Here is a 24,165-nt window from a genome sequence, read left to right as displayed (position 1 = left end):
AAGGGTGATGTTGACATATTTTAAGGCATCATAGTAGCTGTGTGCTGCAGGGCCCCAGGGGTACAAAACCACTGCCTGAGCACAGGGCATCCTGTATTAGGATGAATATTTATTTGATGCTCCTTTTAAAAAAAAAAGGTACCTAGGATAATATTATCCCTCTTACAGTTTATACTTGGTATTTATTTTTAAGTTGGTAATCCTTAAATTACGCTGAATATATTATATATTATATATTATATATTATATATTATATATTATATATTATATATTATATATTATATATTATATATTATATATTATATATTATATATTATATATTATATATATAACACAGTGTGTATGTATATATATATGTGCTGTATATATAGTATTATATATATACTGTTACATATATAGTGTTATATATATGCACTCTATATAGTGTTATATACATATTCACTGTATTATATAGTATTTTAATATGCTGTTTATAATACACATATATAGTGTATATAATACTATATATAAAACACTATATATATACATAGTGGTTTATATACATATAAATACTGTTTAGCAGCTTTACACTTACTGTGTGCTTTAAGTTTATCACTTAATATTCACATTTATTTTGACATGGGATACTTCGTTTTTTCCTTATCTCTTTACCTAAATGTTAGGATGGTCAAGAACTGATTCCCCAGCTCTAGTGTGTTTGTATAACTCTCATCCTGCTGTTTTTGGTTGTTTTTTTTCATGGACCAGCTTGGCCAACCTGACTGTGTTTCTTCAACTGCGTATTCTCTTTGCAGGAGGCCAAGGAAGAGGAGCTCGAGTCAAGTGGGGATTTCTTGGTAGTTGCGTGAGGGATTACAAAGCTGCATCACATGTGCTCTTCCTAAGTCGTCTTTATCCGTCTGCCCCTAATCTGATTTTAAGTCTGGGCTAGTAGGCACAGCTGAGGGTGTAGATTTGGACCTGGGTTTGGCATCGGTCTGAGCGGGCAGTGCTCCCACCTGGCTGCGGGACAGCGGCTAATTAAACCCGCATGTCTATATTTTAGCAATTCCATCTCTCTCTTCTGTCCTTGGTAATTCCTCCCCTGCTTTTCCAGAGTGTAAATGACTCAATCTGACTCAAATCTTGACCTCCTTGTTTCAGTTTGAATTAACATAGTCTGTGATTGGAGATCATGGAATCACAGAATGGGTTGGGTTGGAAGGGACCTTAAAAATCATCTCGTTCCACCCCCTGCCACGGGCAGGGACACCTTCCACTAGGCCAGGTTGCTCCAAGCCCTGTCCAACCCATCCCCAGGGATGGGGCAGCCACAGCTTCTCTGGGAATCCTGCCATTCAAGACACTGATATTTTTTTGGCTTCTAGACTGTTTTCTTCAGAACGTTCCTGCTCCAGATCGCTTTGGGTTTAGATTGCATCACTTGAAATAAAACTGGTTTATTTTGTTTCATAAGCAGCACCTTTGGAAAATCAGAGGGAGAAGAGTGTTCCTGAGAAACTGGCTACTGGAATGCCTTACTTTAGTTCACGGTAGGAAGTAGACATTATCCTAATGCAAGGGCTGGTTCAGCTGGTTCAGTATTGTAATAAATCACATTGGATATGTTGGATGCAGCTGGAAGTTAAACTAGAGATGCTCTCTGGATTTGGATAACTGCAGCAATTATTGTTCTCTTTTTATTAGCATTTTTAAAAATCTTCATTTAATGGTTGAATAATTCATGTTACTGTTCAGCTTATGAGGCAAAAGACAGAAGAATGAATAGGAATAATTTCCAGCCAAGTAAAAATTCTACTAAATAGTTTTTTCTTTTTTATTAAAAAAAAGCAGAATTTAAAATTTCTTTTTAAATACAGTAAAACTTACATATTTTTCACTGAAGTATATTTGTTGCTTTGGTTTAGTCTGTCAGCAGCTTGTCCTCTATCTTCTAATACTTACAGAATTTTCAGTTCACATTCTTGTTTACCAAAACCCAGAACTGCTTTCAAGGGGACTATAACTGTTTTAACATGTAGATTTTTTTATTTTGAGTGGTCTGTGGTGGATGATGTTGCCGTCATTGGCTCCAAGAAATAAGTTAGATTGTTGTGTGCTGTGAGTTCTGTGTTCATTTGCAAGCAGCTTTCATTAAAGAAAAAAAGAAAAGGAAAAAAAAAAGTCAATAATTTGTTTTCCTCTTAAGAGTCGCTTGTTTCTGGAAGATGCAGAAGATGAGTGACTTGATAAAATGGTGTTGACAAGTTCAGCTGTTAACAATATTATCTTTAAATAGTATTTTAAATTTTTTTTTAGTGTCTGTAGAAAATTATTATAGTAAAGCTACATATCCTGCGGGCGAGTTCTGGTAAAAAGATTATTCTTATTCCCATGGACACAGTCTCAGCTGACATCAATCAGATAGGGAAGTGTGTGATGGTTAGGACTGGATTTTGACAAAATAATAATAATAATAATAATTAGGTTGGCACGTGGTTCACATCAGTGCTATAGGTTTGGATCCAGGATTACTTAGGTAGGCAGGAGACACTGTATCCAATTCCATAAAGGCAGAGTACAGGGTGGTGAGCTGGAGGTCGGGTACATTTCCATGTGGAGTTCCGTTTGGGATGGGGATGTTGCTGCTGTTCTCCAGCTGGCAGTGAGAGGGGAAACACTGGGAAGACACTGGGGATGATGAAATGAGGACAAGGGGATCCACAGCAAGGCTGTCGTCTTTTAGCTCCTCCCAGAGATTCCCTACAACAAAACAAAACATGTTGATTAATGGAATGATTAATATCTCTTCATATGATGTCTGTATACATTTCTATATATTCAGTTTTTTAAACATTGTGTTGCAGGAGAAGTTGGTAATTAAACAGTTGTATGTGCTTTATGTGTAGGTGCTCTTAAAACCTTGGGATTGAGGAAGAAAAAAGGTTGTTTAGGTAGTTTTTGTTTGTCTGTCTCCATAATGAATTTAAATTTGGGAGAAAGCAGCATACATTTAAGAAAATTATTTCACCTGGTAATTTGCAATATTCTGTTAGAAATGTATATTTATGAAGAATAACTTCTATTCTTTAAAGGAAAACATTGATTTTGGATAAGGAAAGTGCCTCTCATCTCTATAACATATGGAAGATATGGGATTATACTTAGCCCTGTTGCTAGAAGTAGTGTGCAGGCCTTATCTTAAGTTTTAGGGCCTCCAATTAGAGATTTGATCATTTTATAAAGAAAGAAAGTAAAAAGCATAGATAAGGTTAAATAATTTAAGATAAAGGGCTAGGCCAGAGGGAAGGTGGAGTGGTACCATACTGATGAAGCACATTCACACTACCAGAGCATGTGCTTCAAATTAATTGAATAAAATGGAAAGAGGTCCCAGAAAACGAGTGGAGTGTGGTGTCAATCTCACTAGAACAATCTGGGCATGGCAGGAGTGGGAGATATTTGTGACAGTGGGATGGATGGCACTGGCATTCGCTGAGTCATGTAGATTATTGAAACGGCATTTTTTTTTTGCTCTGTCTTTTAGGTTGATTTATGTAACCGCTTTTTGTTTGTGCAGGAAGGAAATTCTGGCATGTTATTTGGTGCAACAGGAGCTTTATAATTTGGAACCCACAGGATTTGATTTATATATATGTGTATATATAAATGTATATATATTCATTATAAATTTACATATATATTTACACACATATATAATGCGTGTATATGTATATATAAAAAAATACATGGTGGGTTTTTTCCTTGGTTTTGCATGAAAAGCTGTGCTCTTAATGTTCAAAATCCCATTCAGCCAAGATGATTCAATTATTTAATATATAAAAAATTACTGTCAGCATTACATGATTAAGTATGTGAGAACACACCTCAGGAAGTATAATTGTTCAGGGCACAAGTCAGATGATGCCTCAGGAAGGGGGAAATAACATTTGTTGGAGCAGAGATGTGGAAAGTGTTTGAATAAATACTGATGAAAGAAGTTAACCTGTTAATTTGATAAACATTATTTCTCTTATTTCCCTTCACGTGACAATTGTTTTGTAAGAATTGCACTAAATAGTTGTGCTTGAGTACTTTCCAGTGGAATATATATCTGAATTTAAAAAATACATTCTAAATACTGTATTGCAATACCTAATATTGGCAATCGTAGCCAAGAGGAAGCAGGAATGTTTTTTAAACTCTGGACGTAAACAGGTGGCTTTCTTGGGAAACTTTTTAAAGATTTAATGCAATATTGCATGTTGTGTGTATAATGTAACCTAGTTAAGGTGTTTTTTGTAGCAGTGGCAAGAAGTAGTATTTAAAAAAGAAGGTCACGAAGGGTTGGTAGGTGATGGGTTGGGATGTGATGGGATGTAATAAGCCTGACTCTGCAAGATAAAAATACCTTAGATACCAACCTTGGAGATCAAAATCAGTTAGGGATGGATTAAGAGCATCGATGTCATTGCTGAGGTCTCCCTCCGGCATGAGCGTGTCCTGCACTGTCCTGGCTGTGGAATGCTCCGGCAGCATCTTCATCCCACAGTTTGGGGGGGTCTGCGCCGGCAGCGGGGAGTCCTGAGTGAGGCTGGGCTGAGTTCGGAGCTCGCTTTGAGCCTCCCCTGAAGGAAACAGGCTCTGAGCGTCCGGTGTCTGCTGCATCAGTGCATTTGGGATTTGGGGGAAGCCCTGTGGGGATGTGTAGCACGGAGGCTGCTGCCCCCCCAGTAAATTGGGTAAAGCGTTCTTGGCATGCAGAGCTCCCGAGGCGTGGATGCTGTGTAATGGCTGTGGGATCCCGGAGGAGAGGGAGGGCTCGCATAAGGAATGGGATTGGGCTGCCATCTGCCTGGAAAGTGAGGCACCTGCAACGCCCGTCGGGCTGCAGGACATGAGGGAAGATCTCAGCTTCTCGCTCTTGTCGCCTATCAGGGTGTCAAGTTCTTCTGGAAAACAAGAAAAAAGTCCATGGTGAAACTTCTTTGCTTACTTGGAAATATCTACAAAACGAGGTCTTGTTTAATTCTGCTTTCTAATTTTTGTTTTCTTGTTTTGCCAATCACCTTATAACCAGGAAAAATCCTGAAATGCTTTCCTAAGTCACGTATTAATTCTCTTATACAGTTTGGTGCCTGCTACAAAGAAAAGTTCTCGGCAGAACTGTTTGAGAAGTGACACATTACTGACCTGGCTTTGCCATACTCTTCCTTACAGCCACTGGATCTTTCCTCTTCCATTTCTGTAGCTCCTCCTGCATCTTATCAATCTTGGCTGGATTCAGAGCCCACAAACAGCCTTTCCGAGAGGAATTGCCTGACTTGTTTTCAACTTTCTCAAAGCACTTGTTCAAAGATAAGTTGTGGCGCACAGAATTCTTCCAGCCATCTGGAGCTGTCTGGAGAAACAAATCCAGTGTAAGAAGGGACTTGAAGGACAAATAAAAAAATAAATATGTATATCTCTGTTTTGGCTGGTGAGGTTGTAAGAAATGCTGTTTAGTTTGTACCTTCTGCCATGAGAAACTTGTACGTTAGAAGGAAGCCACAAAAATGTTACCGTCATGTTGTGTGGGAAGAGAGGGATCAGATAGAACAGTAACTGATCTGAGCAAAAGGTTGTCAGAGGCCTGCTGGATTTTTAAAAGTGAATTTGAAAATCACAGGAATTAAGTGTCTAAAGAATTATATTCTAGAGCTGTGAGCTAACAGGATTTCTATCGGAATCTGTTTTGGAACACCGAGAAATATTTCAACATTTAACTAAAGCACTACGTGCTACCTGGACTCTAATTCAGTGTCCAGGCAGACTTCAAAAGAATTTATCATGCTCCTGTAGGTGTAACTTTGTGTGCTGGCCAATTACATAACCAAATGGTTTAATCACAAGCCCTACAGACGAGATACAGGTTTCCACATCTGATCACTGCATCTCTGTGCTTTGCATTTATTTTTAACTCAGCAGTGGCAGCTGGGAGGTTCTTTAAACTGAATCATTAAAATGATTATTTTCTTGTTTCGAAAAAAATATCCTCATCTCTGTGTCATAAGAATTGAAAGAAATTAAACAACTCTCTGAAAGGTGGGTGAAGTTGTCTTTGTCTATTGATTCATATTCATGGATGCAAAATATTTGTCATCGTAACTGTTTATATCAACACAGAGAATTATTGAACAGAGAGCACAAGAAATAAATATGGGTTTCCATAGTATTTTTTAAAATGTTAAAAATTAAAATTCCCCTTTTATGTGTATTAAATTTTCTTTGCATTCTTATGCTTTATTAGTAGGGATCCATCTTGCATAGAAAGTCAGATTTTGGATAGTTTGATAATCTCTTTAGTTGTTGCCTAGTACAAGAAACTTCCTCTAAGACTATCTTTTATAAATGGAGTTCTGTCCATTTTTGCTTTCACATGATACACTGTGAAATTTTGAAAATACTTTGATAGAAATTCTTTAATCAGAATTTTATTTTCTTATCTACTTTTATCAGGAATGTAGAGTCTGTTCTTTTGTAGCTTGTAAAGAACTGTCATGTGAGTTAAGGCATTAAAAGCCTTATTGAAGGGCTGAGGGTCAAATTTAATATTGATTTCTTCATTAAAAAAAAAGGTGTGGAATTAAATACGTGTTATTTACTAAAAGAGAAACTATTCTCCTTTCATAGCAGCAGAGTTTCTACCCTTTTGGCCCACCTGATGTCAGCATTTCACTATTCTGTCTCAGAGGTGAGCCAGCATAAATTGTATTTAAAAAAAAAAAAAAAACCAAACTCAAACCCTTTAAAACCCTTTCTGCCATAGGGTCATACTAAACATGATGAATCAGTTTTTCTCCCTTGCAGGTCATATTCAAGTTGCTTTCTGGCAATTCCAAAAGTGAATAGAACTGTTCCTCCCAGGTAAGTTGTGTGTTTAGCCACTGAATAAGCTGACCTGAAAGAATATTCATGTTTCTTGCCCTGCACACGAGGCTACACACACCTCTGTCTGTATCTAGACAGGATAATTAGTGTTTCTGCTAAGATGGGAGCGGCACGGGTTTCTCAGAGGTTTTCAGAACATGTGGGGGTGTAAATTGTGAGATGGTTTTAGAAACATAAGAGCAAAAAGTACGTGGATTGATTTTGGAGGCTGCTCCCAGGAGCCCAACAGGTTCTTGCATTAAACTTGGCATTGCTGACCTGCGAAAAGTTTATCCAGGCAAGGCTTGAAGGAACACTCAGTGTGTTTGTGCTATGACTCTGGCACTGTTTTTTTTAAGTGAATGTGATTGTTCATGAGGGAGCTTTGGTTACTGAAGTTGCTCTTGTGTAGTTGGAATCTCCTTGCTGTGGCTTGGTTTTGATGTTGCTGCGTTTCAGCATAGTGTGGATGAAGCTGTAGAATCATAAAATCATAGGATCACAGAATCATTAAGGTTAGAAAAGCCCCCTGAGATCATTGAGTCCAACACTGCCAAGGCTACCACTGACCCAGGTTCCCAAGTGCCACATCTGCAACGCTTGAATACTTGCTGCTCTAGGTTCCATCAGACCACAGACCTTTCTGGCCTCTTTGACCACTGGCACTAATTCCAATTAACAAGATTAAAGCTTTCTTTTAGACCCACTAATCACTACAAAGAAAAAGATGACAAAAAATATTTTTTGTCCAGCCCCACGGATCCTGACCAGCTCTTGAAGTTTAAAGAGTTCAGTCATCTTGCAAAACCCTTTCTCTTTAAATCTAGGTCTCAAGAGAAGGGAGAGGTACATCAAAGGGTAATTCAACTTTAGCTGTGTAGATGTTTTTTTTAGGACGTAGGAGTTGGATTGCTCTGTTTCAACTAGAAATGAAATTGTTGCATCACAGAAACTAAATTTGCTGTGGCAGCGAATACAAGTTAATTTGACTCGGCTTGTATCATCTAATGTCTCCCAGCAAGATTCTGTGTACAATTGCACTCTCTTTTTCTCCAACTTAAATTGCTTCCCCTCTCCCTGTTGTATCCTGCTAGTTAGTGAGTGCTGGTAGCAACAACAAAATGTTCTTTGCTGGTCTTTATATTATTTTATCTTGCTGAAGACTCTCCAAAAAAAGGATGATAGAGGGTATCAGTTTTTGCCATATATTGATAATTCTGTGGGCTGCTGTAAAGGCCAGAGGTAGACAGGACTTAATACCTGTAGGTGTAATATTCGATTTTTTTATTCTCCCTTAGTCATTTTAAGGATGTTACAGTCAAATACTTTTGACTGTATTTGTAAGTGAAATGCAAAAATAAATGCAAAAATAGTGAATGTTCCCTTTGTACCCGCTGTACCAAGTATTACCCCCTGCACTATTCTTTCCCTGTAATCCATATGACAACAGCAACCTCGTTCTCATCTACTTTAAAATGAATTAAGAAAAAGACAGGGAGCTCTGAAAAACCACGAAGGACCAGGATGGTGACACCTGGCAGAGCCACACTCCTGAGTCTGAAGGATTCTGTCCATGTTGGCAGCAGCAGCAGCAGCATTTTGCTTGAAGCTGCTGATTAACTTTTATAATCAATTATGTTGTAAGACAACGGAGAATTAATTTCAGTTTGGTCTGATGAATAAACATGAATGTGCCTGTAAAAATTATTAATAATATTCCCATCTCTCTGCTTGAAACTCTTGCTGTTTTTCTGTGGATTCCATTGGGATTGAGTACTTCTGATTTCTGATGCTAGGTATCTTCATATTTTCTCCCTTCTTTTGCTTGTAAAAAATGATGGAGTAACTAGTGATTCTTTTGTGAGGAAATCTGGGAGTACAGAAGTGTGATGGATCCTGACGGTTCTTCCTCCATCATAATGTGTATTTTTCTCTGATTACTGACAGATTCAACCTTATTATTATTTTTTTTTTTGTGCACAGAATTTATTGGTTGAATTGCTGCAGGGCTATTTGCAAGAGGAAACAGGACAGACTCACTTGCTTTATTCTAATTTTTGGGCCTTGCTAACAGCTGAGGTCACCTGCTCTGGACTTCAGCGAGACGGTTTTGAAGAATCAGCAGAAATAAAGCTCCATGTAGATCAGCAGGTGATGATTCCATTACAGCTCTTTTAAAAATCTCAACTAATCCTCCTGCTCTTGGATCATTTGCTGACTGAGCACTTTCCACTCGCATTCCAAGCCCAGGGAACCATTCCCTTATAGCATGGATTTAAATTTCAATAGTGCTGCTGCAAACCATACACCCTTCCCGTCACCAACGTCATGGTGTAATTATGAGCTTAGTACCATTTATCATATATTAGACTTTTCTTGGTACAGGGCATGCAAGTGATGCTGTTGCCCAAGACGGATATCCCAGCTCCAGAATGCAGTGAGATAACCTGGAACCTCTGCTTCCACACCAGTCTGGAGGTGCTGCTGATGGCAGAGGAAGCTACAAGACCAGTTCTGCCTGTATTTGAGATCTGAGAGGAAGGAGTGAATGTGTTTTGAAAATTATTCACCCTTTTTATGAGTTGTTAGTGAGGAATGGCCACTGTTATACACCCAGACTCACAGCTGGAACAGTTCTTAATATCTTTTTGAGTTAAATATTACCACATTTCTTCCTGCATGTAAAATGCTGGGTAGTTTGTGATCATGAATGTATATAGCGTGTAATTGATTTGATATTAATCTCCTAAGAAATTATCCCTTTCCATAGCTGGAATCCCATCCCTTATTCCCTCTGCTGACAGGTAAGCTTAGAGGGAGATTCCCCCCCCTCCCAGTGGAACTCACCTTAAAGTAAGGAAAGTGTTCCGTCATGAAATTGTAAATCTCACTGACTGGCAAACTCCCTGTCTTGCTGTTTTTGAGAGCCATGAAGATCAGGATGCTTTAGGGAGAAAAAGAAAAGCATTTTAGCCTCTTCTGCTTGACTCCTCAGAACCAAAAGTAGACTATTTTCCAAATTGTGTGTAATTACTGCAACTTTCACTGCCATAGCACAAGTACAGTGATGCTTAAAATTTCCACTTAGTTGTTTATAACAATCTCCTTACACTGTGTAACTTCTACAGGTAATTCTCAAAGCTCATATAGAAGTTCTAACCTGAGTTTCAAATAAAGTAATATAGAAAGTGAAATCAAGACCTTCAAATCCTGCTGGTGGGTATTTATCTAAGGTGTGTCTGAAAACTTAAACTGGTGAAGGCCACACAGAGTATCAAACTGACAGTGACAGATGGGTAATTAAAATTTAATTGTCTGATCTACTTTGTTAGATTATTTGGGGTCCAAAACTGTGTGATGACTGACATATCTGGTGTGTTTTCTAGGCATTTCCTTGCCTTAGCAACTGGAAAAAAATAGTTCTAATACAGGTGCTAGGAAAGGCAACAAAGTGGGATCAGTCTTGTGCTGATGGCGTTTGTAAAATTTTGTATTAAAGAAACATTTAGGGGTTTTTTTTGGGGGGGGGTGATCAAGACAATGCTTTGCAACATTTAATTTCTCTGTGCCTTGGCCCCAGAGTCTGGATCATCTTGATTCGTGCGAACAGGACAGAACACACCGAGAACAAGACAAATAAGAGTAAGCGTGTTATTGCAAACGATGCTGGAACCAGGCCATGGGTAAACAGTGCATTTCCTGTAACATGAGGGCTTGAAGAAATATTGTATTACCTGTAGGAGTAGATGGGCTTGGGAAACAGAGGCTGCTGGGATTCTTGACTGCTCTGAGGAGCGATTCTTTGGTAAGGGTAGTGTGAAGAAGCGATGTAAGTCACAGGGTAGCTGCCTCCTGAGGGATACTGATGGGACAAGAGAGATTGTATTTGGCTTAGCAACAAGCTCCCAAAAATATTTCCTGATAACAGTATTAAACTATGTATTTCTGAGGATATTGTGTGGGGAAAAAAAAAGTACTTTATTCTTTATTGCCTGCCACGCTACTGAGCTCTTGTGAAAAATTATTAATTGTCTCCAGATAACTCTTAATTTTATGGATCTAAAGCATGTCTCCTTTCAACCATCTCTTTTGAAGTTGAAGTATCTCAGTCTGCTCAGCCTCCCCTGAACATGCAGACAAGTAAATTAATGGTGTAAACTTATTTACATAAAAAACCCCAAAACCACCAGAATAAAATACTTCAAACAATGTGCAATATAGAAGAATGAGCCCATCAAGTAAAACTGCTAAAAATATAGGAAGAAACATTGAAGTTTTGACTGAGCCTTGTTTGATGTTTTGTGCTATTTTATTGTTTAATTTTTTAGGTGGAGAGGGATATAGCAAGGTAAAAATCTGAAGTGAGTAATGTCTAATCCAAAGGGAATAGCATCCCAAAATCTCTGTTAAAATTGCTGTTGTTATGCAAGGCAGGGATAAACCTGGCAAACAACAATGAAAACTTTAGTGGATGCATCAGAATATATAAAAAATGAATGTATTATTACGGAATAAGTTAGTAAGATCATTCCAGGGGTCAGGAGAGCAGCATGTGAGACATTTTTGAGGTGGTTTCATGTTGCCTGTCTCATGCTGAAGCTGTTGGGCTACTCCCTGTCTGTACCCTCATAGTTAATGCCAAGGAACAGGCATCTCCAAGAGGCCAGGAGTTTGTGTGCTATTCACCACCACCTCAAGTGACTCTTTTTTTCCCCTCTCATTTTCTGCATCAGAAAGCTAAAAAGAATAGCCAGGACCCCTAAAATCAGGCACTATTTGTGCCACCCTCACCCCTCCTGGGGACCAGCAGCAGAAGCTACTGAGATGCTGACCTATCTCTTAAGGAGACCTCTAAGCTTGTCCACCTCCCAAGACATACTAAAGAGGTGGGATAGAAATATGCCAATGCCAAAAAGTAGGTGAGAGAGTGGAAATAATCCACATAGATAACCTGGATTGCACCACAGTGTCTGTAGACTTGCTCTCAATTTTTTTTAACACACCAGTTGGTCTTTTTCTTTGCCAAATATTCCATATTTTTTTCTTTTCCAAATTACAGCTTAAGTCTGCTGGCAAGAGACTTTCAAGAACAAAGGAGCACTACCCTGCTCAGGTAAGATAGCATCAGTTGGCTCTCTGGGAGGCAAAAGCTCCTGCTGAACTCAGAGCTCCCTGTGAGGGGAATTTCTGACTCTTACAGATGAACCTTTCCAGATGCCAGGGTGAGGGCATGGCCAAAATTAGGAGTCATGTCACATGCTGTTGAAAAATCTACCTGCATGCCTTCCCTGGTGCTTAAAGGTTGCTGAGCCCTTTTCTGGTGTTTTACTGCTCAGCTCCAGCAGTTCTGTGTCATGAGGTTTGTGTGGTTCCTCTGAAAAATTATAATGTAGCTCTTGAGACTTGTTGGGAAAAATCCCTTTTTAATTAATTTATGCACCTCCTTAGTTTCTTATTGTAATCCCTTTTTTTGGATCAAATAAAAAAGCTTCATTTGCTCTTGGTCTTTGTCCCCTTAAAACACGCTTGAGAGGTTGTCATGTGCTTGCAAAATATTCATAGTTTATTTACTTATTCTGGATTTTTAATAATTTATTTAAGTTTCTCTGTAATTTTATTCTCATTGCTCGAGTTTTATTGCCTCTTTGCTTTTATCTTTCTAACACTGAACTGCCTGAAATGGAATGTGGAAAACCAGACTGAATATACTCTGTTGTTTGCACGGTGCAAGAAATGAAATGAACATAATTAATTAATATTTTTGAACTAAATATTAGGCAAAAATGGAGTCTCCAGAGGATCTGTGAACTAATTTCCATATGCAGTTCTGTGCTTCCTGCTTTGTGCGTTGGGTGTAGATTTTTCACCAGAGCAGAAAACTGGGCAATTCCTACAATAATTCCGATTTTATTGGTTTTGGTGGCTCTTTGAAAGGAAAGAGTACTAAGATGGGACTGTTTTTGATGTCATCATGAAAGGCAAGACCGGGGTGTTTTAAGGATTATTTCTGTTTTATTGGTTTCATTAGTCCTTTTTGAGGGAGCAAAGGCTGAGGAATGGTCTGGAATGACAGGCTCGAGCTGGTTTTACAGTCGCACAACTGGCATGAAAGGTGTCCGTGTTTTATGGTGGGTGGGTGAGTGACTCCAGTCAGTGTCTGCTACTTCATTCAGGTCAATAACAAGTAATTCCTCTCATGATTCATCACTTGTGTTGTGTCCAGCAAAGGGGAAGGTGAGGCCGCTTTATCATTTGGACAAAATTAATGGAAGGGGTTGATCTCTCTCATCCCTCTAATGAAAACTGAGGCGTAGTTTGAACATCCTTCACTTCAGGCTAAAGGGCCCGTTCTCTGGAGTGTAACCTCCATGGAGATTTAACTTGCACTGCTCCATTCCAATTTGAAACGTAAAGCATTAATCACGGAGCTGCTTCGTGCAGAAGATGTTATTCCACTCCTTCTAAGTCTTGTATATCCCACGTTCTTCCATTTTCCAGTATCTGATTGCAGCACAGGGACAGCAATTCTACCTGTTGGGACTTTGGCTGCTTATACTTATTTATTTATTTTTTTTCCCTCTGAGTAATAGAACACATTGCCAGACTTTTACCATAGTAACATTCAGAAGCACAAGTATTGGAAAGTCCAACAGAAACCTGCTGCACGTAAGAGATCTGTCACGGTGCCAGCTTGCAGGTGGATGGAAGACTTTCCTCTTAGTGCCTGTTGTATCTTGCCTGGTGGCTCCCAGGAGGCGTATTTCAGCTTTAATTTTGGAGGTTTTTTGAGTGTGGTTAGTGCCAATGTATAGTAATAGCACTGGTATCACATCAGAGGGGACAGGGGAAAGGTGCCTGCTTCAGAATGAATAAAGAGATCAAAACTATTCAATGAATTAACAAGCTAAGTGGAGTTTCTGCTAAAGCAGCACACAGAAATGGCATTTATATGGTGAGTGAGATGTAGGGTGCTGTGGCATACCCACAATGTCTGTCCTGTAATCCCAGTGGGGAATAGTTTATATTTGCAGCAGGGCTTTTTTTGGCAAGCCAATCCTTCATCGGGGACAATTTTCTTCTAAAATAACAATAATAAAATAACTGGATTTCTAAGTTAGGATGGTAGTGTAATATCCCCTTTCCTTTTGTTCTATTTTAATTTTATTATTACCTTTTATCACTTCTATTGAGTTTTGGGCTAACAAGAAAAAAACACAAGTAAATTAATTATGGTGGTGTAAATAAGAATTTAAAGATAGTTGCCTTTTTGCCACTTGACTGGGAAAAATAAGGTTCAGTAAATTCTGGCTAGAGGAATGTCAGTGTGGTAGGTAAAAGAAAAAAACCAGGAGTAATGACTGTTTCAATGACTCAGACATGTAACACCATACAAATTAACAACCCTAATGAAATATCACAGTAACCTGGGTTTTGTTTTCTTTGCCCAGTTTAAATCACTGCTCTGTCAGTCATATTTTTTATACTTCTTGAGCAAGTTGAATGAGATGGTAGAGCTGATGCCACAATATCTGTCATCAGTCACTGAGATCAAAGGACATGTAGCTCAAGTGTGAGCTTTTATCCTAAAATAGTTTATATATATGACTTTCCCGTAAGTTCTAATGGTTTAACATTTCAGATTTGTGCTGTTTTTATACAGGGATTTCTCCCTATAAGTCTGAAAAATCCTCGTTACCTTAATTTCACCTCAAGTTTTGGGCTTTCTTTTTTTGTTTTTTTTTTTGCTTGTTTTAAATAGGGTGTTTCAAGCATATTTTTGTCTTGAAATAAACACTACTGAAAAAATTACTGAAAATTTTATAAGCTGCAGGTAATTGAACATAAAAGAGGAAAAATTCAAAGCACTGAACAGCACCACCGTTTATATCTAAAGGAAATTATTTTTAGTGCTAATAATATAGTTACATGCAGAAGAACAACCTTAATATTGCACACTCTCCTGCATCATCAGCATTACTGTCAATTATGCTTCAGCTGAATAATCTTTCACTGAGGATGATGTAAGAGGCAAAAGATTGTGAAAGAGATGTGTGTACCATCAAGCACAAGGGGAGTGAACATCATTTTGCTGTTCAAATTTTACTTTAAAGTGTTTTCCTGTGTTTGATCTGAATTTTAAGTGTACAGTCACATATACTTAGTTTTTTATTCTGAAGTTAAAGCACAGTTAATTCCCTGGGATTCTGAAATGCCAACAGTTATGTGAATAATTTATCAGGCTTCAAAACGTTTTTTTTGAGCATAATGGTGAAAATATAAATATGGAGTACCAAGATTGTTTATACATTCTTTTTTTCTTTTTCTGAATGACCATTTTAAAATGCATTTAGCTGCGGTTCTTTTAAGATCTTATTCTCATAAATCTGTATATATAAACATGGCCCTGAAACCCCACAAATTTAAAGGTATTATTTAATCTTTTTTTTTAATATTAATACCAAAACTATTGTACCATTAGAGTGTTAGAAATATAGGGATTTTGGTGCACATATTACACTGACCTGATGGAAAGGGTGTGAGGGGCAATACATCTGCTGCACTTGAGGCTGGTAGCAGTACAAACCAGGCTGCCCTTCCAGTGGGGATGTCCTAAGCTTCATGTCTGAATCCTGCTGGAAAATATTTAAGAAATGAGTAATTAGAGAAAACACCTCAATTTAAAATAGAATAATTCTGTTAGTCACTGTTTGGGTTTGCCTTCATTATATTTGCATTTTTGGACTTAATTCTGTCACAGTAAGTGCTACATAGAAGTTGTTTTATATTCCAATGGTACGAAACAAGGGGTGACCCCCCCTGAAAGTGTTCAAGACCAGGTTGGATGGGGTTTGGAGCAACCTGGTCTAGTGGAAGTTGTCCCTGGCCAGGGCTGGGGGTTGGAACGAGATGATCTTTAAGGTCCCTTCCAACCAAAACATTTCTGTGATTCTGTGAAGACCTTAACCAATTCCTGCATTTCTATAATCACAACTTTAAAAAGGACATCCCAGGTCATATTCAATTCAAAGAGCAATTCAGAAAACATCAGTCTGTTTATAGATTGAGATGCAGGGAATGTGTAGGAATAGAGTAAGAATCTTACTGTTTCAAGAACCTAGTAGCACTTATCCTTCTGCTTTAAAGCAAGGCCATAATGATCAGCTTTTATTGTATTTTAGTATGTCTAATATATGTTAATAAGTATATAAATTTATTTTAGTATGCCTACTAAATATTTTTATATTTAGTATTTTTGTGATGTATTAGTAGGAGCACGTGTTAGACTTGATTTGATATCCTGACTCCAAGCAAATGCCACATCCAGTATTAACAAATGTCTGTGTTATTTTGGTGACCATCAGATAAGATTTACAGAAATCCCAACTTGCCAGAAGTGTGGAAGTGATTTAGGAGTCTGATATCTCTTGCTGACAGAACCATGGGAGACACTGACAAGCAGCCACTCTGCTCCTGAGTAGTTACATGTGCTTGTAAAGGGCTCCTGCAGTGCTGCCTTTACATTTTGCACATCTTGTAGCCCAGGGATTTGGGAAGACAATAGGAATTTTTTTTCATCAACTGCTCACAGGTTTTGCATTAAACTGCTCTGACCTAGATGAGTGTTTATCCAGGAAATAAGAGATTTAGATCAATTTCCTCCTTAACCTGAATGGCTTCAATCCCCAGGTATGTTCCCTGACAACATCTCTCCATTCCCTGGTCTTAATCCAATTAAGAATTTTTTTCTTTAATCCTTTTTTTCTTTTGGGAGCCCTGAAATTCTTCGTCTCACAGCCATTTAGAACCAGCTTAGGGCCCTCTCCTGGCAGGTGGAGTCATTGTTTTTGGCTGCATTAGATGATGAAGATACACTTTACACCTCTGATCACAGCAGAGGTACTGTGGAGATACTGGAGGGTAATTTAATTTGATTTTCAGGGATCTCTGCTGCCCTAAATAGACTCTTGCCTCCATCTTGTATTGGAATTCGGTAACTTAGCACTTTACATACCATAAATAGGTCTGATATTTAAATTTTGATAGTACTGATACCTCAGAATTTCTCTTCCATTTGCACCAAGAAAAGTGTAGGTCTGCTGAGGGGTCCTCATGCTTGAGAAATACTGTTTTGTGCACTTTTGTATCTTGAAAATACTAGCTGATGACAACTACTGTTGTCAGGAAGATCTTGGATATTTAGGATTCATGTATGATGTATAATGGAAAATCATTGTACATCTTTCTGAGGATTATTTTCCAGTAGGGAAAGGCCTTAAATTAGAGACTTGGACAAATGAATATGGAGATGTCTAAATATGTTTTTCCTGAGCTCTAGCCTACAACTTGACAGGAGACTAAACGTCCACGTAGTAATGTTAAGATAATAATTTGAAAAGTATATTTTTGCCATTGAAAACAGGAAAAAGAAGTGTAAAAAAATACTGACCATGACTTGTGAGCTGTGATCCTGACCTGTAGTGCTGTACTGGAGGCTGTTACACCACGGTTGCTCCGTGGAGATGTCCGGGATGTGCGTGGGAAATGACTCTGACTCGTCAGGACCCGTGGATCCTGATAGACCCTCGAAACCATCGATGCTTCTATGATTTTTGAAAGGTGAAGCTTCTGGTGGGAGGGCTTGGTGTGCTTCCTGGAAAACATCTTCGCTGATCTGCCTCTTGTAAGGGTGGAAGGGGTTCCTGCTGCTCTTGAGGAACCGGTCATAGTTTCCTACAGTGTTTTCCTCATAACTGTACCTCCTGAATTTTTCTGTGCTGAAAGATGCTTTGAATTTGTTCTTGCCGCAGTGAATTCCTTGGTTTGTAGGGTATCTCCCATGAATTTGATCCTGGGCTGGGGAAGCAGGGCTGGGGCTGTGAGAAGACTCTGAGCTCTTCCTTTCTGTCCTGACGTCTGACTCATATGGTTGGCAGCTGTAACTGAGATTATCCTGCAATGAAATATTGGCATTTTTTTATTTAGGATTCATGTGAACAAATTTTTGTTATTTTCATAATTTACTTTATATATTTATATAAAATGTAAATATTTTAATTGTATTAAGAATACATCGCTGATAAGTATAATATTATTAGTTCTAGTCACCTTCATGCAGAGAAGCCCTGAAAGATCTAAAGGGTTTTCTGTTTGCTTGGTATCCAAACCTGTTCAACAATTAATTAAGAAAAGTGAGGCCAGGTTGGACTGGCCTTTGATCAGCCTGGTCTAGTGGGTGGCATCCCAGCCCATGGCAGGGGGTTGGATAATCATTAAGGTCTTTTCCAACCAAACCGTTCTGGTGTTCTATGAGAAAACTGAACTATCCTTGAAAAACAGGGTGTCTTAGGTAACCATTGACTAGTTGGTCTGACAATTCCAGAGAAAAATGATGTATGATCAAGTGATGAAAGATTAAATGACAGGAATGTGATAAGTGCAAGTCTTGCTGTATGCAAGTTTAGTCAAATAAGCTTGATCTCATACTCTGGTGGTGTTACATGCTGCCAGATGGGTTGGTGGTTACATCACTTCCCTTCATTAAGGTGGCCACATTCATTCTAAGAGACAAGTAGGCTCTGGGCAGACGTTTTAACCTTCTGCCTGTCTCATTTCCTCCCCTCCCTTTTGCACTTTAGCAAAAAGAAAATAACAGCTACTGAAGTGCTCTTTAATCTAAAGGAGAAAGGCTTAACGAGAACTGGTGTCTGGATCCTGACACCGAAAATATGCATATTTGCCCTGACACCAAGGATGAGTAACTACTTGGATGCCTTTGAGAAGACGTGCGTCAGTCAGGAGCAGGTTGTTGTGTTCAGGGAAGGGGGAAATGGAATGTTCCGTGTTACACAAAAACTCAGACCAGATTACTGAGTGCTCCCTTTGCTCCTTCCCCCCTCCAAATCCGAGCTGGTTTTACAGTGTTTTAGAACAGCTTAAGGAATATATGCCTTTATGGAAGAACCAGCTTTCAAGAAGTCCCACGGGGAAGCCAGCATAAATTCGGTGCTTTCTGTAGGGGAACATGGCCCAGCTTTTCCAGTCATTTGCATGTGTGTTAAAGCCATTAATGTTTTGTTCTGTCATGGATCCCTGCAGAAAGCAAATCTGACCTCATGGCACTTTTAGCTTCTCACATGAACACAAACTTGCTTAGTTTATGACTTCTTAATTCTTTCTTCCTTGCTCTCCTCTACATTCCTAATACAAGCATTTATGATACCTTTTCTTAGATTAGAATTAAAAAATTCCTCCTTATATTTAGTTCCATTAAGCTGTATGAATGACAGGGCTGTCAATTCTCCACTTGGAATTTTCATAATAAAAGGATGGCAATGGTTATTTTGCTGTTGTCTGATGAAAAACAGTACTCTCAGCTGTACTTTTGTTATGAGACATGATGAATATACAGGCAACAGGACAGAGATCATGTTATTCTAAAAAACTCCCAAGGAATTGTGAAGTCCTTGAAGTCATCCTTTACAGGCAGGGAGGAGACAAAAAGGCTCTGATGTCTCTTTGTCTACCTTTTATTTATTTATTTTAGAATCAGAATGAGAATTAACTTTAAAAGTAGCATTTTTCCAGGATTAGAAGTTGGATAGATAGATAGATTCTCTGTTTTGTTTTTAAAGAAATAGGGGTTTTAAGCAATTGAATAAGAAATTTAGCACGGAGCTTAAGATAAGCTAAGGAGGATAACTCAGGTTTTTAACTCTTCAAGAATAAAACTTTCAATGTTTGCTTTGTTACCAGTAAGTTTGGTGAGATTTAGTACAGCAATAGCTGAATATTGTATTTGAACTTTGAAGAAAGAGGACAGGCCTGGGCCAGCTTACTCACACTTTGCTGAACTGGGGATATTGAATCCCCCTGTGTCTTCATGAAGTCTTGTTGATCTCTTTCCAGAGTGTCTGAAGATGAAAATTTAATATTGGATTGATCTTGGAGTAGCGAAACCATCACCAAATCCACGCCAGACACAAATCCTGTTACGACAAAATCAAATTACAACAAATATTTTTTAAAACTTAAAGTGTAAAACAAACTACCCTGTCGGGTGCTGATGACTAGACAGGGTTAGAAATGCAGCTGGACAATAACCCATTCTAAGAAATTCCTGATATAGCTGAATTTTTTGGTTAGCTCTTAAAGAAATGTTCTGTAGGTACAATGACAGCGAAGATGTGATTTGGAGTTACTGTGGGTTCACCACATAATTTTTATAAAAATAAGTAACTGCTTTGTTTTATGTAGGAACATAAATTAATGAAAATGTATTGCTTTGGAGTTAAGACAAGTTTAGCAATATCAGTTTATTGAGAAATTGTGGTATAAACACACCCCAGTTGCTTTCAGAGGCACTATACAAAAAAACAAATAAATCTTTTTCTATCATTAGTCAGACTGATGGTTACAACACATGCATATTTTCACTTTTTCTCTTTTATAAGTCCCAATCCCTTCAGTTTTTCCGCTCTGTTTTGCAAGATTAAATGTATCTGAGATATATAAATTACTTCATCATTCCATACTCATTTTTGTTAGTTAGATCTCCTCTCGAGTTCCCAGTCTTTGATCTTTGGATATATGAGACATATCTGATGGTGTTCTTTGGATTAAGAGGAATAAATTTAATCTTCTAATATTTTGCTTTCTACTTTTCTACTGACTTTTTCTCCCAATCCTTGTTCACTGTTGCCATGCAGTAAAACAAAGGTAGAACTTGCATCCTCTTTCTAATGTCATGCACAGAACACTACACCAAGTGTGTGCCTGCTTAAAAGTGTTTGTGCTCATAGTTTAAATTTCAGGTGTACAAGTTGAAAAAAAACCCACTTTAATTCAGGAGTTAATCTACCAGGTCTTTGCCACGTGTTGAAATAGCTGTTAGGTAAATAACTGAGGGGTTTATTAGGTTTGGTTAACAAAGATATATCACCTAAAAATGTGGAAACCCTCTTTTGCTTTTATAGTTCAAAGAGAAATCTGTATTTATGATGAGTAAGACTGCACTGCCCCGGGGGGATGAAGCACAATGGGGCTTGGAAATCAAGCATGAGACCTATGGTGGTGTATCAGGAAAAAATGATGTTAGATAAAGTTCAGAAGTGTCTCAGGCACTGACTCTTCTCCCAGTGGCTTAACTGGAGGCTGATGAGGAGATATATTTCTCATCTTGAAAGAAGCAGGTGGGAAAACTGACAACTAGGAAATATATGTGTGTGTCTGTTTGTAATTGTGAGGGATCCAGTTCTTGTCCTTCCCCTCCAAGACCTCTCCCAGGTTCTGTTGATGAACTGCATTTTGGTGCCTCATGGAGGCTGATAGGAAAGGAGGAGTCTTAACTGTCATTTTATCCTATAAAAATTCCCCACTGCGTAGGGAAAGTGTGGGGGTTTTTTTGTTTTGTTTTGTTTTTACTGACTATTAAATGAGAAGTAGCCTTGTACTAAAACCATGTTGGCCTGATAATCTGCCTTCAATGGTGGTTGTTTAATGACTTTGTTGAGAATCCATTTCAGAGGATCTCTCATATGGGGATAAATCCCAAGGCTACAATCAAAGCGCTGCTTTCAGGTTTTTTTCCACATTAAGATTGGCACCAGCAGCTCAGTAATAACTGCATCTCCAGGTTATCCTAATCCTGGAAATGGCATGCTGTGGATGTGTCGTGCTGTGAGAGAAAAACCTCTGGCCAGGTACATCTGACTTTCATTTTTTCTTGGCCCCCAAACTTCTCACTCAAAAAGCCATTTGCAACTTCACTCTCACTGATATGTCTCAAAGAAGGCTGTGAACATAGATCAGTAGAAACTGCCAAATCAACATCCTGAATAATTTTTGCTGTTACTGTTCTTTAAACCTCTTCCTTTTTTTTTTTTTTTTTGTTTCTAAAATATCCCTTAGAGATGCTTAACTTTATTTTGTGGAAAGAATATATAACAAAAAAAAATAAAATCCAACCAACTCCAAAACAATTTGCATTGTTAATATAGATTTTAGCAAAGAGAAATCAGACCACTTACTGACAAACCTTCTTTAAGAGAAGAAATTATGGTCAGAGGAGGCTGCCAATAATTCAGGATTCCAATAAATCATTTACAATAAACTGTTCCTGGGAAACAGAGCTTAAGGAAGTTGTGGGTTGCCTGGATGTAGGACGTGTTAAAGAAAACAATGATGCTTTGATTTGGAAAGAGGTATCTGATTATCCCAGATGTAGCTGGAACCATTTCATGTCATTTTGACTGTTGTAAATGTTGCATGACAATCCAAGGCTCCTATGATGAGATAACTATCTCTAAAATAAGAAAATAGTGAGAAACTGTAACCTCAGCTGAGTGTTTGGGTAAGCAAGGCAGCAGCAGCTGATCTATTAGCTCTGCATGACTGAGTCCTGTGGCAGCAGTCCATGGTTTAAACAATTCCTGGTTTTGTGTCTCTTGGAGGGCGTTTTGCTGGTGATACACTTCACCAGAGCTCGGCACTGGGCCGCCTGAGCAACCCGAACTGCTCTGAACTCTGCACGTTACTGTCAATGCCCTCTCCATCCCTCGGGGCTGTGATCAGTTTTCCTGAGAGGAAGGTGTGTTTGGATGTTCCCCAATTCGTAATTCATCCCCCAGGCACTGCCTCGAGCAGCTCCCTGAGCCCATCTCGACACTACCTTGTGTTATCACTCCTCTGCCCCCTCCCCAAAACACTAAATCATCTTTTTCCTCTCCAGATCACACTGATGTTTTCAAATGCAAGGGAGAAACACCTATTTGGGATTTTTCCCCCCCCCGAGTCTTTTTTTTTAGAGAAAGGAGTCAACCCATGAAGTTTCAGAATTCCATTTTTCAGTTTATAGTTAAAAAACTGTCATATGTCAGTCAATTATGTCATGTTCCAGATATTGTAGAGGTGCCCAAAATGTTGTGACTAACACTTGTCGTGTATACAGGAATATTTCTACACATAATTATTTATGGGAAATGTTTGGAAGAAAAGGAATTTATTAATGAGAATCAGTTTTTCTGTTATGGCTTTCAATGAATTCAAGGCCTTTCTAAGGTTATCATGGAAGGTTTTGCTGGCTCATGGTTGGTGACAGCTATTGTTGCACTGTTGATCTCTAATATCCTTGTCACTAAGGCTTGCCCTATTTTTTGGGAGACATTTTCAGGAGCAAGATTTTAATCTGCACAGCCCAGCACTAAACTCTGGTTTAGCCACATGAATTTCTTACTGCTTCCTTGCTTCTCTTTACAGGATGTATTGGACCTTGATTACAGGATACTTGAGTAACTTTACAGATCTTCTAAGGATTGTAATTTCTTCTCTTCTAAATTTAAATCTGGTGGTGAGTTTGTTTAATTCAACTATGCTATTTTTGCTTTCTTATTCAAGGGATCTGAGCTCAATTCTCTCATGGTTAGCTAGTGGTAACTGCCCATATTTCATTACCTCTTGAAATAACTTTTGCATATTTAGTGGAAAATAAGGTTAATTCATCAGGGCCGTGATAATCTCAAGTATGAGTGAAGAAAATTTGCAACCATGAGACCCTTTCTGCATCCAGTTACATGAGATGTGTTTGCTACCTGCTTAATAGTAGCTGTCAGGGAAGAAAAAGGGTTTGGATTCAGCTGGATTACAGCTTTCCTGATGTTACAGCTCCATGTGAATCAATTTCTATGGAATAGTTATTCTGAGAGGGATATAAATAACCTGATTGTTACAACACTGAATGAGTTTATGTGTATGTAATTGGTTTTCAGAACTCCATAGAAGTGTAGATTTGACTCTAGATCTGGGAGGGGAATAATTCCATATGAGTTTGGGTTTGAGACTTCTTGTGTGATCTGGCACTTGACTAGAATGATGATGAGCTTAATTAAATACATTTAACTGGGATAAGTTGTCTAGTGGGGCACTTCAGGGTTTAGGATTAACTCTAATTTCATATATTTTTCTCACCAGGGGTTTGAGAGAAAGTGAATTGGTTGATGGCATTCACACGTAGCGGTAAATTAAGATTGTGTGTTAAGACAGAAGGGAATTGGGCATTATGAAATGGCAAAAGACATAATGGCAATTGGAAAAATGATGGAGAAGGAGCCTGGATCTAGCAATTCTCTGAGAAATTGAAGCATGATAGACAGTGTGGTGGCCTGCAGTATCATGGGCCATAAAGAAGTCTACCAAAATTTCAGGTCACCTACATCAAGATACTGAATTCCTGTAAGAGGATGCCATTTTTAATGATATCACTCCTAAATTGTCAGGGTTTAT

The 24,165-nt window shown here is 38.4% G+C and overlaps 1 protein-coding gene across 1 annotated transcript; it reads right to left on the bottom strand.

Moving 5' to 3' along the window:
• Positions 1 to 1,792: 1,792 nt before the first annotated feature.
• Positions 1,793 to 19,851, bottom strand: FOXN1 (forkhead box N1). The gene is made up of 8 exons (XM_051809274.1): positions 19,729 to 19,851; positions 17,336 to 17,839; positions 15,411 to 15,521; positions 10,623 to 10,750; positions 9,736 to 9,832; positions 5,173 to 5,380; positions 4,404 to 4,931; positions 1,793 to 2,742 (listed from the first exon to the last, which is right to left on the bottom strand). Exons 1-8 carry the CDS (start codon positions 19,846 to 19,848, stop codon positions 2,480 to 2,482), a joined length of 1,959 nt encoding a protein of 652 aa, XP_051665234.1. The 5' UTR covers positions 19,849 to 19,851; the 3' UTR covers positions 1,793 to 2,479.
• Between the last annotated feature and the right edge of the window lie 4,314 nt (positions 19,852 to 24,165).

Source organism: Manacus candei, unplaced genomic scaffold (genome assembly GCF_025592945.1).
Source record: "Manacus candei isolate 608988 ecotype Guabito, Panama unplaced genomic scaffold, ASM2559294v1 h1tg000076l, whole genome shotgun sequence".
Taxonomy (NCBI): domain Eukaryota; kingdom Metazoa; phylum Chordata; class Aves; order Passeriformes; family Pipridae; genus Manacus; species Manacus candei.
The sequence above is the reverse complement of the archived record's forward strand: the minus strand, read 5'-3'. Positions and strand labels throughout refer to the sequence as shown.